The sequence below is a fragment of the Sarcophilus harrisii genome, chromosome 2 (genome assembly GCF_902635505.1).
Source record: "Sarcophilus harrisii chromosome 2, mSarHar1.11, whole genome shotgun sequence".
Classification (NCBI taxonomy): Eukaryota; Metazoa; Chordata; class Mammalia; order Dasyuromorphia; family Dasyuridae; genus Sarcophilus; species Sarcophilus harrisii.
Window position 1 is genome coordinate 37,429,094 of NC_045427.1, and position 12,628 is coordinate 37,441,721.

At 53.9% G+C, this 12,628-nt stretch overlaps 1 protein-coding gene across 2 annotated transcripts; it reads right to left on the minus strand.

Moving 5' to 3' along the window:
• Positions 1–740: 740 nt before the first annotated feature.
• SLC38A7 (solute carrier family 38 member 7) lies at positions 741–11,288 on the minus strand. 2 transcript variants are annotated; one of them, XM_003758589.4, is made up of 11 exons: positions 11,171–11,288; positions 8,386–8,815; positions 7,982–8,180; positions 7,651–7,795; positions 6,808–6,906; positions 5,199–5,256; positions 4,966–5,080; positions 4,319–4,466; positions 3,832–4,031; positions 3,416–3,470; positions 741–3,129 (listed from the first exon to the last, which is right to left on the minus strand). In XM_003758589.4, the coding sequence occupies exons 2-11, from the start codon at positions 8,656–8,658 to the stop codon at positions 3,027–3,029; spliced, it is 1,395 nt and encodes a 464-aa protein (XP_003758637.2). In that variant the 5' UTR covers positions 8,659–8,815; positions 11,171–11,288; the 3' UTR covers positions 741–3,026. The 2 variants fall into 2 exon arrangements, with proteins under 2 accessions (XP_003758637.2, XP_031805815.1); XM_031949955.1 differs by lacking the exon at positions 11,171–11,288 and adding an exon at positions 10,128–11,143.
• Between the last annotated feature and the right edge of the window lie 1,340 nt (positions 11,289–12,628).

Sequence of the window (12,628 nt, forward strand, 5' to 3'; positions counted from 1 at the left end):
GTTAGACAATCTCCCAGAAGTACAAGTCTGCCCAATCTCCCCCTTTCCTGCTCCACCTCCTGCCTTCCATCTTCCACAAGGAGATTCCCAGTGCTCTCAGATTTAGCACCTTCCTTAGATAATCTCCAATTTATCACATATATACAATGACTATCTTGTTTGTACACACATAGTAGTCTGCTACTTCAAGAGTTTGATGGTCAATCTTTTGGAAGAATTAAGTCTCTAGGATGGCTTCCATGACTTTTTAGGGGAAAACTAACCCAAGTAAAAAGGCCCTCCCAATTCCCAGGGTCCCAAACGGGCTAGTAATAGATGTTGATGCTACAGATAGCATGGTCACCACAGTGACACTAAGACAAATAAGGAAGTAAAGGGAAGGGCAAGTTAAGGAAGGAAAATAACTTGTTTTAGACAAGATGAATACAAACTGCTAGTAGAATATCCAAATGTCCATTATATAGGCAGTTGGGTATCCAAATCCAGGTAAGTACAGATTTTGGGGTAACTTTACAGTGTTGCCTCACCCATTGGACTGTAAGCTTGTGAAGAATTAGTTTTTTGGGGGGGGTTTTGTTTTTACTATTCTTTGTATCCTGAAGACTTGGTGAAATGCTTGACAAGTGGCAGGAACTTTAGCGTCCATCACCTGGAAGACTCTGTCAGGTTGCCAGGCCCCATAGCCTTCTAATTCAAAAATTAACTCTTTGCCCACGAGATTATAATCACACACAGATAACTCAGCAGCAAAATTCCCTTTTATTATGTGTTTTCAAGGCCAAGGGGAAAAGGGTAGAGGGGAAAAAAAATTAAAAATCACAGATGGGGAGGTGCCCATCTGTGCTCACCCCATCTGGCTCTGGGGTGAGCCAGAGTCCACCCCTTTTTCTGGCTTCACACACCTAATGAGACTGGAACACCCTGCCCTCATATGAGTTCCCTCTAAAAGGGACAGACATTTCCAGATGCAATATGGGGGGGGGAGGGGAGTGGCTAACACATCTCCCCAACTTCCAGAGACAGGTGAGAGCATAAAAGCCCAGACTTTGGTAAGAAGCTGGGCCTGTATTACTGGTTAGAAGGAAGAGAAAACAAGAGGGAGAAACCCAAGCTACTCAATTTCATCTTCCCACACAATTGAACCTTCAAGGCCCTGGTTATTTATGTGGGAAGAGGGAGGACCAGGTCCCTTGCTAGACCTTCAAGGGCAAAGTATTCTTGGAGGAAAGAAGCCTCCTTCCTATTAACTAGGGCCTCCAACTGCATCCATCACTTAGGAAAAACCAACTAGTGAGCCGGAGAGGTTGGGGTGCTCTCTGCGAACGGCCTCTCTACCTCCCAAGAGTGGAGGTGTTGGTCTGGAAGGAGCTAGTTCTAGTTTATCACCCTTGGTCTTCCTGAGATTGTCTAAAGTGAGCAGAGGCTGCTGAGGGCCCCAAAGCCACACCACTTGATGGAGGCATGGACACTGGAGAAATAGATGGTGGGGGTTGACAGAGATAGAAAATCTTAAAATTCCTGACCCTCTGGGGACCGCATCCTCCATCTTTTCCTCCAAAAGAATAAAATACAACGTTCTCAACACAATCTACTTTGTGATTATGGCAGGGGAGATACCAGAGCAGGATCTGCTTGCCCATGGGGCCTGATGGAGGGCAGGGCAGTGGCTCCAAAGCTAATGACTGCCCTTTTCTTTGGGTATAAGAGAAAAATCAAATGTGTAAAAGAAAGGGGATCATGGCACTGGAAGTAGTGTCACCAGGCATGGAAAAAACTCACAATTGTCTTGTAAACTGTTAGGCTGCAGAGAAGGGGGTCCAAACCTCTCCTATCTCCAGTGTTATCGTTCCCATTACCAGCCCCTCACCAGGAGGGTCTTTCCCATCCAGGGACTGTACTCGCCCTTAAATGAAAGAATGGGAAATGGAAATTTTGACAGAGAACAGCAAGCGTGGGTCAGGAGCTTCTGAGAACGTTCAAAAGAAGACAAAACAGCCCTCTTGCCATCCTTTCCTCCTTCGTGTTCTTAGAGGAGGGGCCAACTGGGAATCTGAGAGGGAAAAGAATTCCTAATCAGGAGGTAACGGATGGATACGCGAAGCACCATAACGCGTGTTGGCCCCCTCTGCAGACAGGGAAGTCCAACGGTCTCTGTAAACATTAGACTTTGTGAGATTCTGGGGCCAGACGGACCAAGAAGGCTGGTCAAGCCCCACTGGAATGTAGTGACATGGAGCTGCCTGAGGCCCATGGAATAGTGGTCTTTCCTCTTCCTTGTTCCCAGCCAACATGGTACTGGGCAGAAGAGATGAGGTTCCAAAAGGCTCCGGCTGTAACTAATGATTAGTGGAAAGACATTTATCAAAACAAAGTGGGTCCAAATGGGGTCAAGGGAGCTTGGGTCTGATCCCTACCCTTTGTTGGCCAGAGCTTGATAGTTTCTGGTCTCCTGCTCCCTGGGCAGGGAAAAATCCTTCCTTTTGTGATAATCATGTGCATGATTTTGGAATTCCTCTGCATTTGAGCTCCTGTGTTCACATTTGAACTTTAAGTTCACTTTAAGTCACAAGTGGCTTTAGTTACTGCATGTAGTGTCCCCAGCACAAAGGCCTCCCCAGAAGTGCTCCCTGCCAGGGGCCAGCCTTCTGCAGAAAGTGTTTCCCAGCACAGGGAGGATTTTCTCCTCCCTCAAGTAAGACTAGATTCTTTCTTCCTCCTGTTCTTCTCTCCCAATGAGTAAAAGAAATGAGGTTTTAATTCTGGATATGGAGATAGCAGTCCTTGGGAAGATTCAGTGGTGGGAGATGATGCTAGTAGCCAGGAAGTCTCTGGTTCTGTCCTCTGACCAGAAAAACCCCTTGTAGAAGCAGTTCCAGCCGCCTGCTTCACCAGTGCACTGACGACAGGATGCAATATGATATGGTCCCCGGGGCACCAGCCGGGGCTGGAGCATGGATATGGTTCTTTGAGATCTCCACAGAAGAGGCCATTTCTTCCCTCCGGCCGTCTGGTCCCAAACAAGGAGCTCAGGCTGCGAGGTTCATGAAGATGGCATTGGTTGTGGTCTGTCCGAAGATGAAGGCTCCCAGGGTCACCAAGAGGACTCCATAAGCGACTAGCGCCCACCAGCTGTAACGAGAGAAGGGGCATCCAGCCCTCACTCCGAGTCCAGATGGAAAAGGCTTCTTGTCTGTATCCTAGCGTCTTTGCCCTCGTTCTTTTCAGAGGACTCGGGTGATTCCAAAGTGCAAAGGGAGGAGCGCTATCTCCATCCAACAGGAAGCCAGCTCCAGGAGAGTGACTTGGGACAGGCTGGGCTTGCCCTCCCCCACTCCCCCCCTTCAGGCCTCTTCCTCCCTTCCCACTGCCCCATGCTATGTCTCCCGAGGGCCTCTGACACCGGAGGGAGCTTTACCTGCTCGGTTTGACTTCTTCAATTTCAGAAAGTTTGGCTTGAATCAGGCAGAGTCCTAGGAGAAACCAAATCTTTGATCCACCAGCTGGTCATCTCGGGCCAAGCAAGGGCCAGCTAAGCGTCCAGCTCCTTCAGTCACTGACTCCCTTCTCTTCCCTCCCTCACCCCACCCATGTCCCCCCCAAGATTCAGTAAGTCAGAAATCATGACTCAGGAAGGCAGAGCTCAGAACATTCCCTCTTCCCATGACAGGCACACGAGGAAACTGAGACATCTGCCACCGCTCCTCCCCACTGCGGCAGCGCCCAGCACAACCTGGCAGGGCTCCTGAGGGGGCTTAGTGAGACCCCCAAGCAGTGGGATATTCCCGGAGCCCTCTGAGGGAGCAGGGCCCGCAGGAGGGGGGGTGCCTGTACCTGGGAAGACAAAGATAAAGCAGGCCGCCAAGCCACCAATGATGGAAATGACTTTTCCTATGTCCGGGATGAACAGGGCCAGGAGCAGGGTCAGCAAGAACCAGGTGACCGTCTGCAGCACCCGCCGGCGCCTCTCCCTGGCCACGTCTTCCTCCACCGTCTCGCCCTTGTATCGCAGCCACAGGCCCTCCAGGACCGCCCTGTGCACAAGCTCATGGGTTAGGGCCCCTGGGTCAGTGCAGCCTCCCAAAGTGAAGGGGACAGAGGCTGGACACCCCAGCACCCACTGTCAAGTTCAGAAGGAGGAGGGGGGGAGTAGAACAAACAGGGAGCAGTGACCAGAGGAACGGGGGGAGAGGGTGGCCGTGCTCCACACGGGGAACCCAGCGCTATAGGACCCACTCCTCTGGGGCACAGACTCCTCCACGAAGCCGGCTGGCACGCAGGGGTGCAGGGCACCCTCCCCACCCCAGACTGGGGGCCTCACCGTCCACAGAAGTGCAGGATGGGGTAGGAGGTCAGCACACTGATGATGATGAAGACACGGGCAATGGCAACAAGGATATCATTCGAGGGATACGAGAGGAGCACATCGGGGTTCACATTGACTCCGAAGGTTAGGAAACCACAGATGCCTGAGGGCCCATGGGGGGAGAAAGGCAGATTAAAATGTGAAGTTGGGAGAGGAGGGGAAGGACTCTAGCCACCATCTGGTCCAGGAGACAGAACTGCTGCTGGGGAGGGATCTGGGGATGAGGACTGGAGGAAGGGAACACTTGGATCTTTTGTTCTGGAGCAGGAGTGAGGCTGGAGGGAGGAGGGAGAGCACGGCACCTGAGTGTGGGCACCTTCAGTAGGAGCTGCTGAGATAGTGGAGAGCACCTGTCCCAGAGCACTGCCCTGCTCTGGGAAGAAGAGGTGATGGAACACAGGAAGAGCCCTGGCACTGGCCTGCCCTGGTCCTGTTGCCAGTGGAGAGGGTGCTCTGCCCCACCTGGTCCTGACTGGGCGGGCACTCTGTCCCACCTGGTCCTGGCTAGGAGGGCACTCTGCCCCATTTGGTTCTGGCTGGGAGGATGCTCTGCCCCACCTGGCCCTTGCTGGGAGGATGCTCTGCAGAAGGGGCAGCCTTACCTGTGCCCATGTAGACACAGAGGGCTATGACCATGGCTGCTGTCACCACGCCACCCCAGGTCTGCACCTTGGGCTGCCGCATGCTGTTGAAGACGGGCACGCTGCTTACATGGCACTGCCAAAGAGAAAAGAGCAGTCTGACAGGTTACAAAGCCTGGCCCGTCTGAGCCTTAGACCCCACCCCATGACATGGGCAATCACCGCCACTGTGACCCCCATTTAACAGTGGGTACCTGGAATCCAAAGCAGATCGTGGGCATGGCATTGAACACAGCCATCCAGGAGATCGGCCTGCAAGGAGAGCACAGCAATAGGGGATCAAGATGGGGAACAGGCCAGACCGGAGCCCCTGGCTCTGAAGCAAGGGCCTGTCACTCTAAAGTCAGATCTCAGCCACTCCAGGTCTGGGAGACCAAAGTCAAACAGGGGCCTCCACCTATCCCCCCAACCCCAGTTGGCCTTCCCCCTGCTCTGTTATCACCCCACTATAAATGTAAAATGTAAAAGGCTTTTTGGTGATTTTTTTTTAGATGGGCCTTTCATTTAAGAAGATGTATTATTCATTTTTATGGATGTAGTCACCAAGAAGAGAGTAGAGAAGATAAAAAATGCATAAAATAAAGCATGTTATTATAGACTACACTTAGGCTTCAGAGAAGCCGGACTTGGCAAAGCACAGCCTCCACTGGACTCAATATGGCTCTTGCTAAGCCAGCTGCCAGGGCCCAAATGAAGTGACCTTCTCATACTACGGTAAGAGATCCCCCATGGTAGAATGCCTTGTACTTTTCAAAGTGCTTTCCAATCCATGTTCTCATTTAATCTTCGTGGAGGAGAGGAGAAAGCAGAGGGACTCGCCAAGGACAGCTGCGAGGCTCCTGCCGTGCCCATCTCCCCTCCCACCCACCCAACCTAGTTTTCTTCACACTATACCATGTGCTTCCCACTACCCCGTCCACTGCTCCTAGTGGATCCTGGGCAGAACCAAGTGAAACCAGCCATCCTGAATTCCCTTCTAACCCAGGCACAGAGGATGACCACCTATATAGCTCAGACTGGGTATGAGAGGTCCAGCCCTATCTCCATCTAGTTCTGGTGATGCTGCTGCCACATTTTGTCCTGGGTCTCCATTAGCTCAACTGTAAAGTGGGAATGGGCAGGTGGTGCAGTGGGTAGAGTGCCAGAGTTCAAGAAGACCTGAATTCAAATCTGGCCCTAGACACTTAACTAGCTATATGACCTTGGGCAAGTAACTTAACCATTTGCCTCAGTTGCCTCATCTGCAAAACAAGTTGGAGAAGGAAATGGCAAAACCATTTTGTGACATGGGGTCACAAAGAGTCAGACTCAATGGAAAAACAGTAAAAGTGTGGCTATTCCCCCTTGCTGATCTTTACAAGGACCAATGAGCTAGCGATATGTGAAGCACTCTCCTTAGCAGGAGGGGCACAGGATCAATACAACAAATACAATTAGCAGAGCCATCAAAAGGAGGGTAGGAGTGTGGTCCCTGCAAGGAGGTCACAAGGAAGAAGATTGTTTTTCGACTCAAGGGGAATAAATGTAACCCAGACCTCATCACCATCCCCAGCACACAGCTGGAGTGAACTCAGTTACAGATGCCCGATGGAATGGCTTGCTTTGGAAGGACCCCCTGATGAGGAAGGTGTTCAAACATGAGCTTTAGGGATTCATGCTTCAGAGTGAGCTCTGAGGCCCATTTCAACTCTGTGATTAAATCTAAGACACTGTGATTTGAAGCAGAGGGAGCTACTGGGTGCTGAGCTCAGCCTGATGAGCAAAGAGCCCTCTGCAAAAGGGCTCCTTGAGTCTTTCACCTACCTGGTGGGTACATCCCCAGGGGGCAGCTCCTTATCTGGCCAGATATACTTGATAACGATGATGGCTGTGACGTACCAAGTGCCAAGGACACTCAGGGAGCTGCCAGGGAGAAAAGAATTGGATTTTGATGAGCAATTCCATGGCTGTCCCCTCCCCCCGCCCCCAGCCATGTTTTGTCTGCTGTACTATTAAGAAGCAATATCCCATCCTGTCTCCAGGGATGAGTCTGTCTCCACTTAAGCTAAAAGCTAGGGAGATTTTATTTGAAGTCATGAACCCCCTTTCCTCACTTCTTTGCCTCCCTCCCCTTTTCCCACAGCCTTTGGATAAAACCAAACTGAATGTACAAAGCTAGATGTCCCCCGTGTCAAAAAATGCCATTACTGAGCCAGAGGGAAGTTAGTGACCACCAACTGAGTCGCAGTTCCTCGAATAAAAGTTAAAGCTTTATCTGAGAGGGTGTAAAGGAGACAGGACCGCAGAACAAAGCTCGCCGATTCCATCTAAGCTGGCAAAAGGCCAGGAAGAAGATGGGATCAGGGTCTCTTACCAGGCCAGGAACAATACAACTCTGCTCATGGGGAAAAGACATTCGGGGAGAAAGTTCTTAGAGAAAAATGGGACAGAAACTGTGAGACTGACTCTGAGGCAGGCGCTGAGGTTTCCCATGTTCTTTGGGACAAGAGTTGAGCCTGACCAAAGTGATCTGTCTACCTTCCCAATAGCCTTTGGGTCCCATTCCCAGAAGGTGAGAGGGCAGGAAGGAAGGAGGAATAACCTAAGTAATAGCGCATGGGCCTGAGAGGAGAGGCTGATGGGGATCCCTGAGCCTTCCCCCCATACCTGGCATACTTCTGGAAGCCAATCTCCCTGGGGATGGAGAGGGGGAGGATGAACAAAAAGGCCGTGAGGCTGATGGTGAATTTCCGGTCTGTGTACCAGTGGCTGTTGAGTGCTTCCTCCGACTCCTTCACCAGCACGGCAATAACTGGGGGAGAGCCGGGAGAGGGGCGTCAGCAGCGGGTACCTCCCCTTCTGTCTAACAGACTCGGCACTTCTGATAGGAAGTCTGAGGGGCCGGTGTCCTGCCACAGGCCGAATGTATCCAGCGACAGGAACGATCCCCTTCCTCCCTCCCTGCTTCTCCCAATCAGAGGAGCTGGGTGGGGCTTACTTTTGTCCTGCTGGTCCCCAATGATGATGAGGAAGGCAATGCAGGTGCCAAAAGTGTACACCGCGATGGCAACCTCACACAGAACCCCCGTCAATTTGCCACATACTGCCCACACCACCTCCTGGTAGGTGCGCTCGTTGCTGGCCTGGGAGCAATATGCCAGGATGACTAAGCCACTGATGATGAAGACCAACATGCCCTGGAGGGGGAGAGAGGGGCACACGCCCCGGGTGTTTTAGGAGGGGATGCCATCAGACACAGAAGCAGCTGCTGCCAAGGGAAGTTGGGCTCGAAGCACCCTCCACCTCCCTCATGGAGCAGCTGACTACGCCCTTGCACTACACAACCCAAAGCCCCTCTCCTCTGAAATCATCCCCGGCTGCCCCCAGCCCCGCCTCACTCACAATCTGCAGTGTGATTCCAGCGGCCACCCCCCCGGCTGTGCTGAAGGCAGCAGGGAAGTTGAGCAGGCCAGCGCCCAGGCAGGCATTCACCACGATAAAGACGGCTCCCAGAGTGGAGGTGGTCCCCCCGTTTGTGGCTCGTGGCTCCTCCTCTTCCCCTTTGGGGGCTCCATCCACGATGGGGCTCTGGAGGAGCCGGGCACGCTCTCCAGCATCTGAACTCCAACCCCAATCTCCATAGTCACTGTTGATGACCATGTGGTTCTGAGCCATGGCCACATGGGCTCCTTGTCCCCGGTGCTGGTGCTTGTCTCTGCCGTCCGCTCAGCTCCTCGATTGCCAGACAGCCATGAGAGAAACAAAGGTCCAGGCAGTGGTTGGGCTTAGCATGACCAAGGGCTGATGGCCCTGGCAATGGCTTGGTGAGGCCCTAAAATGGGATAGAAGAGCAGCCTTACTTTCCAATCATCAACCCTTCTCCTAGGCCTATGTTCCATTAGGGAGCAAAGACAGAGGGAAAGGAATCATGAATACAAAACATTCTTTTTAGAATGGCAAAGAACCAAGAGTCCATCAGTTGGAGACCGGCTGAACGAATGAGGGTAAATAAATGTTATGGAAAATTATTGCCTGACAAGAAATGACAACAGGGATGTTTTCAGAGAAACCTGGGAACATTTGTATGAACTGATGCAGAAGTAAAAGAACAACTTACACAATAATAACTACACTGAAAAGGCAAACAAACTACAAAAGACTCAAGAACTCTGATTGATGTAATTAATGGCCAACCACACATCAAAGGCCCAGGGATGAAGCCAGCTGCCCACCTCCCGGGAGAGGCCATAAGACTCAAGGCGCAGGAGGCACGGCTTTAGACAAGGCTATTGGGGAAATCTGTTTTGCCCAATTAGTCATATTTGTGAGGAGGGTTCAAGAGTCCTTTTTGTCAAGAGAGGAAGAGAGAGAAAATAAATGCTTATAAAGTGAAAATACACGTAAGTCATAAAACAGCAAGATTAAATCAAATAATGAAATGGGTATTAGGATGTTGCCATGGGATTGGGCAGCAGCTCTTGGAGGAGTCACAGACTCTCATAGCAGGAAGGACTTCTCAAATCATTCAATACAACTTGCATGAGCATCAGAATTCTCTCTACCAAAAAACAGTCTTCCCAAGTAAGGGGAAAACTCCAGTTCCTGGGGGCAGTCCACTCCACTTCCAGGCGGCCCTAATAGCTGGTTAAAATGTCCGGGTCTAAAAATGTAATGTAATATAGATGTATATTATGTATGTTCCCCAAGACTGCCAGCTCTGTTCTCTGAAGACAAGTAAGGATGCTTTTTAAATACCTGAAGACAATCGCCACATCCTTCCCAAGAGGTTAAAGGCCTGAAGTGGACACTGGGTTAGAAACTTACTGAAATGCTAGTTTCAGCTGCAGCAGCGGACAGAGGCCCCAACCTGGAATCAGGAAGCGCCGAGAACAAATGCTGTCTTAGATGTGACCTACCTGAAGGGCTCTGGTTGCCTGACAAACAACTCCGGCAATCTCTCAATCTCTCTCTCCTTTTTCTGTTCCTCTTTTTCTTTCTCTCCGTCTCTAACATAAGGAAGCTCATAAGGAAGATAACTAGGATCTGTCACTATGACTGGCTTCTTAGACCCAGGAACCTCTGAATTACTGAATGAAACCTCAGGTCACCCACAAGCTTTTCCTTCTCCTCCATCTACTGCTCACCTGCCCCCGGTAACCAGAGAGGGGAACCCGAGGCAGAGGCGGGTCTTGGAACCCTCCGCGCACCTGCCCCCGGTAACCAGAGAGGTTACGGAGTGGGGAAACCCCAGGTCCAGAAAACAGGCCACCAGGAACGATCGGCCACCTCAGAAAGCTCTCGAAAGGAGTTGGGAAGGAAAGCATCTGAAACCGGGCTGCTTTGAGACCTGGAAGCCACAAATCCTGATGCCTGGAAAGCCCCATCCAACACGGGCCTTCCTCCGAAGCAATCCGGTACCGGGGCCGGCAAAGCTCAAACTCGGGGGCAGGGCCGGGAAAGCGCCCGCAGAGCAATTCCTTTTGCTCGCCTCGGGACAGGTCACAAGGGCGTTGTTTTTCCCTCTCTTTTTCAAAACTGGGAGGGGGTGGGAGGGAAAATAGGCTTTTGCTAGTTGGAAAATAAGATGTAAAAAAGGTGCAAAGGCTCCTGCTCAGCACGGCTGGGGTTCCCAGCCTCGGGCTTCCTGCCGGAGACTTCCCCTCCCGGGCCAGATGTCCGCGGGGGCGGGCCCCAGACTTCTGAAAACTCCTGGCTCAGCTTTAAGCCGGACCTAGGGCGCTGGGGCCTCGGTCACACGCGCAGGTGAGAGGGGAAAGGGCATCGGCCGGGCCCGGTCCTCGCTCTGCCGCGGCCCCGCCTCGGTTCCCCTCTGGCTACCGAGCCGGCGGTTCCTGGGCTCTCCCTGAGCCCCGCCCTAGCTTCAGCTCCGGGGAAGACCCGGATTCAAATCCCGCTCCGGACCCGGGCCGGTCCCTCCCCCGCGCCCCGGGGCTGGGAGCCGGAGCCTCCGCAGACCTCCCCCTTTCCGGGCGTGCGCGGGAGGGGGGGAGGGGAACGGGCCGAGGCAGCCGGGGAGGACTCCGGCCCGGCCTCAGTTTCCCCACGTGCAAGTGCGCTAGCCGGCCCGCGGCGCCCCGGATGTCAAGGCCGGAGAACCCCCGCCCCGGGGAGAAGGGAGGAGCCGCGGTCCCTCCCGGGGCCCAGCCCGCGCAGCTCCCCCACTCACCGCAGGCTCGGGCTCCGGCGGCCCGGGACCTCGGCTTCTTCCCCTCCGGCTCCAGCCACGGAGCCACCTGACTCGCCGTCACGTGAGCGCGGGGCTGCGCGCGGGGCACGCTGGGAGTCGTAGTCCGCTTCCCTCCGTCCCCTGCGCCCGGAGAAGCCGGCTCCGGCCTTGGGTGGTTCTGAGGGGCCACGCCCTGTGGGGGGCGTTTCCCGCCGTGACCACCCCGCCCCCTAACTCGCAGAAACCCCTCTGAAGCGCGATCCGAGCCAAGTCCGTAGATGGAGGGCCGGAAAGAACCTTAAAGCTCAGGAGGTCCAGCCGTCCCATTCTCCAAGCGGGGAAACTGAGGCACGCGCTGGCCTCTAGCCCTTGGGGAGCTTTGGGTCAGTGCTGCGTGCTCTGAAACGCGCAGCCAGCGGCTGACTCCGGGCCGGGGGGGCGGGGTCTTCCCGTGGGGCGTCTTGGCCAAAGGACTCGCTCTCTCCCTTGTCTTTTTTTTTTTAACAGGGCTTTTTTATTTCCTTCTATCCAGGCCCGTTCTCGGCCCCCCCTTGTAAGGCCTCGGCTCGGTTCCCTCCTCCAAGCGCACGCCTTCCCGGACCGCGCCGCGGGCCCCCTCGACGGGGACCCACGGCGGTCCTGGGCCGGACAAAGGGGGGAACGAGTGCGGAGCGCTCCGTGGGTGCGGGAGGTCTCAGGGGCCGGCGGGGAAGGGGCCCCGCCCGCGCCCTCGCTGGCGGGAAAGCGGGGATTGCCCCGCGGCCCGGCTCGGGTTCGTCCCAGCCCAGGGGCTTTCGACGGGCACCCGGGGGAGCGGCTGAACACAGAAGGGCCTGGCGCGATGCGGCCTCGGGAAAGCTCCGTCAGCTCCCCTCAGAAGCTGCGCCCTGCTGCCCAGTCTCCCGGCCGGTACCCAGGCCCGGCCCTTTCCTTCGGGAGCTTGCCCCATGGGAGCGATGCGGTGGAGGGGTTCTGGTGCCTTTAGTGCCGGATTCTGCTAGGGTTATTAGGCGTCTTGGTAATGGGCTTTTCGTCTCTGAAAGCAGGAAGGGGTGGGGTTGCCCTGACGCCCCCTCTTGGCTGTTTTGCTGATATGTCATCTGGGGCGTTGCTGAGTTGACACCAGCTCTCCACTAATTTCCATCACTAAATCAAAGTTGTGTGACTTTGGGGGAAAAAAATCTCTCTCTCTCTCTCTCTCTCTCTCTCTCTGACTCTCTTCTCTCTTTCTCTCGCTCCTCTTCTCTCTCCCGGGCTCTCTCTCTCTCTCTCTGCCCTCTTCTCTCTCTTTCTCTCTCTCCTCTCTCTCTCTCTCTCTCTCTCTCTCTCTCTCCTCTCTCTCCTCCTCTCTCTCTCTCTTTGACCCTTTCTCTCTCTTTCTCCTCTCTTCTCTCCCCTCTCTTTCTCTCTTTCTCTCGGCTCTCTCTTCTCTCTCTCTCTCTTCTCTCTCTCTCTCTC

Excerpts from the sequence above, each read along its gene's own strand:
- SLC38A7 (XM_003758589.4), bottom strand. The coding sequence starts at position 8,658 with ATGGCTCAGAACCACATGGTCATCAACAGTGACTATGGAGATTGGGGT. Across the intron at positions 4,032-4,318 it reads ATCCTGCACTTCTGTGGACG|GGCGGTCCTGGAGGGCCTGT; the intron begins GTGAGGCCCCCA and ends GCTTGTGCACAG. Across the intron at positions 3,130-3,415 it reads GAAGAAGTCAAACCGAGCAG|CTGGTGGGCGCTAGTCGCTT; the intron begins GTAAAGCTCCCT and ends CTCTCGTTACAG.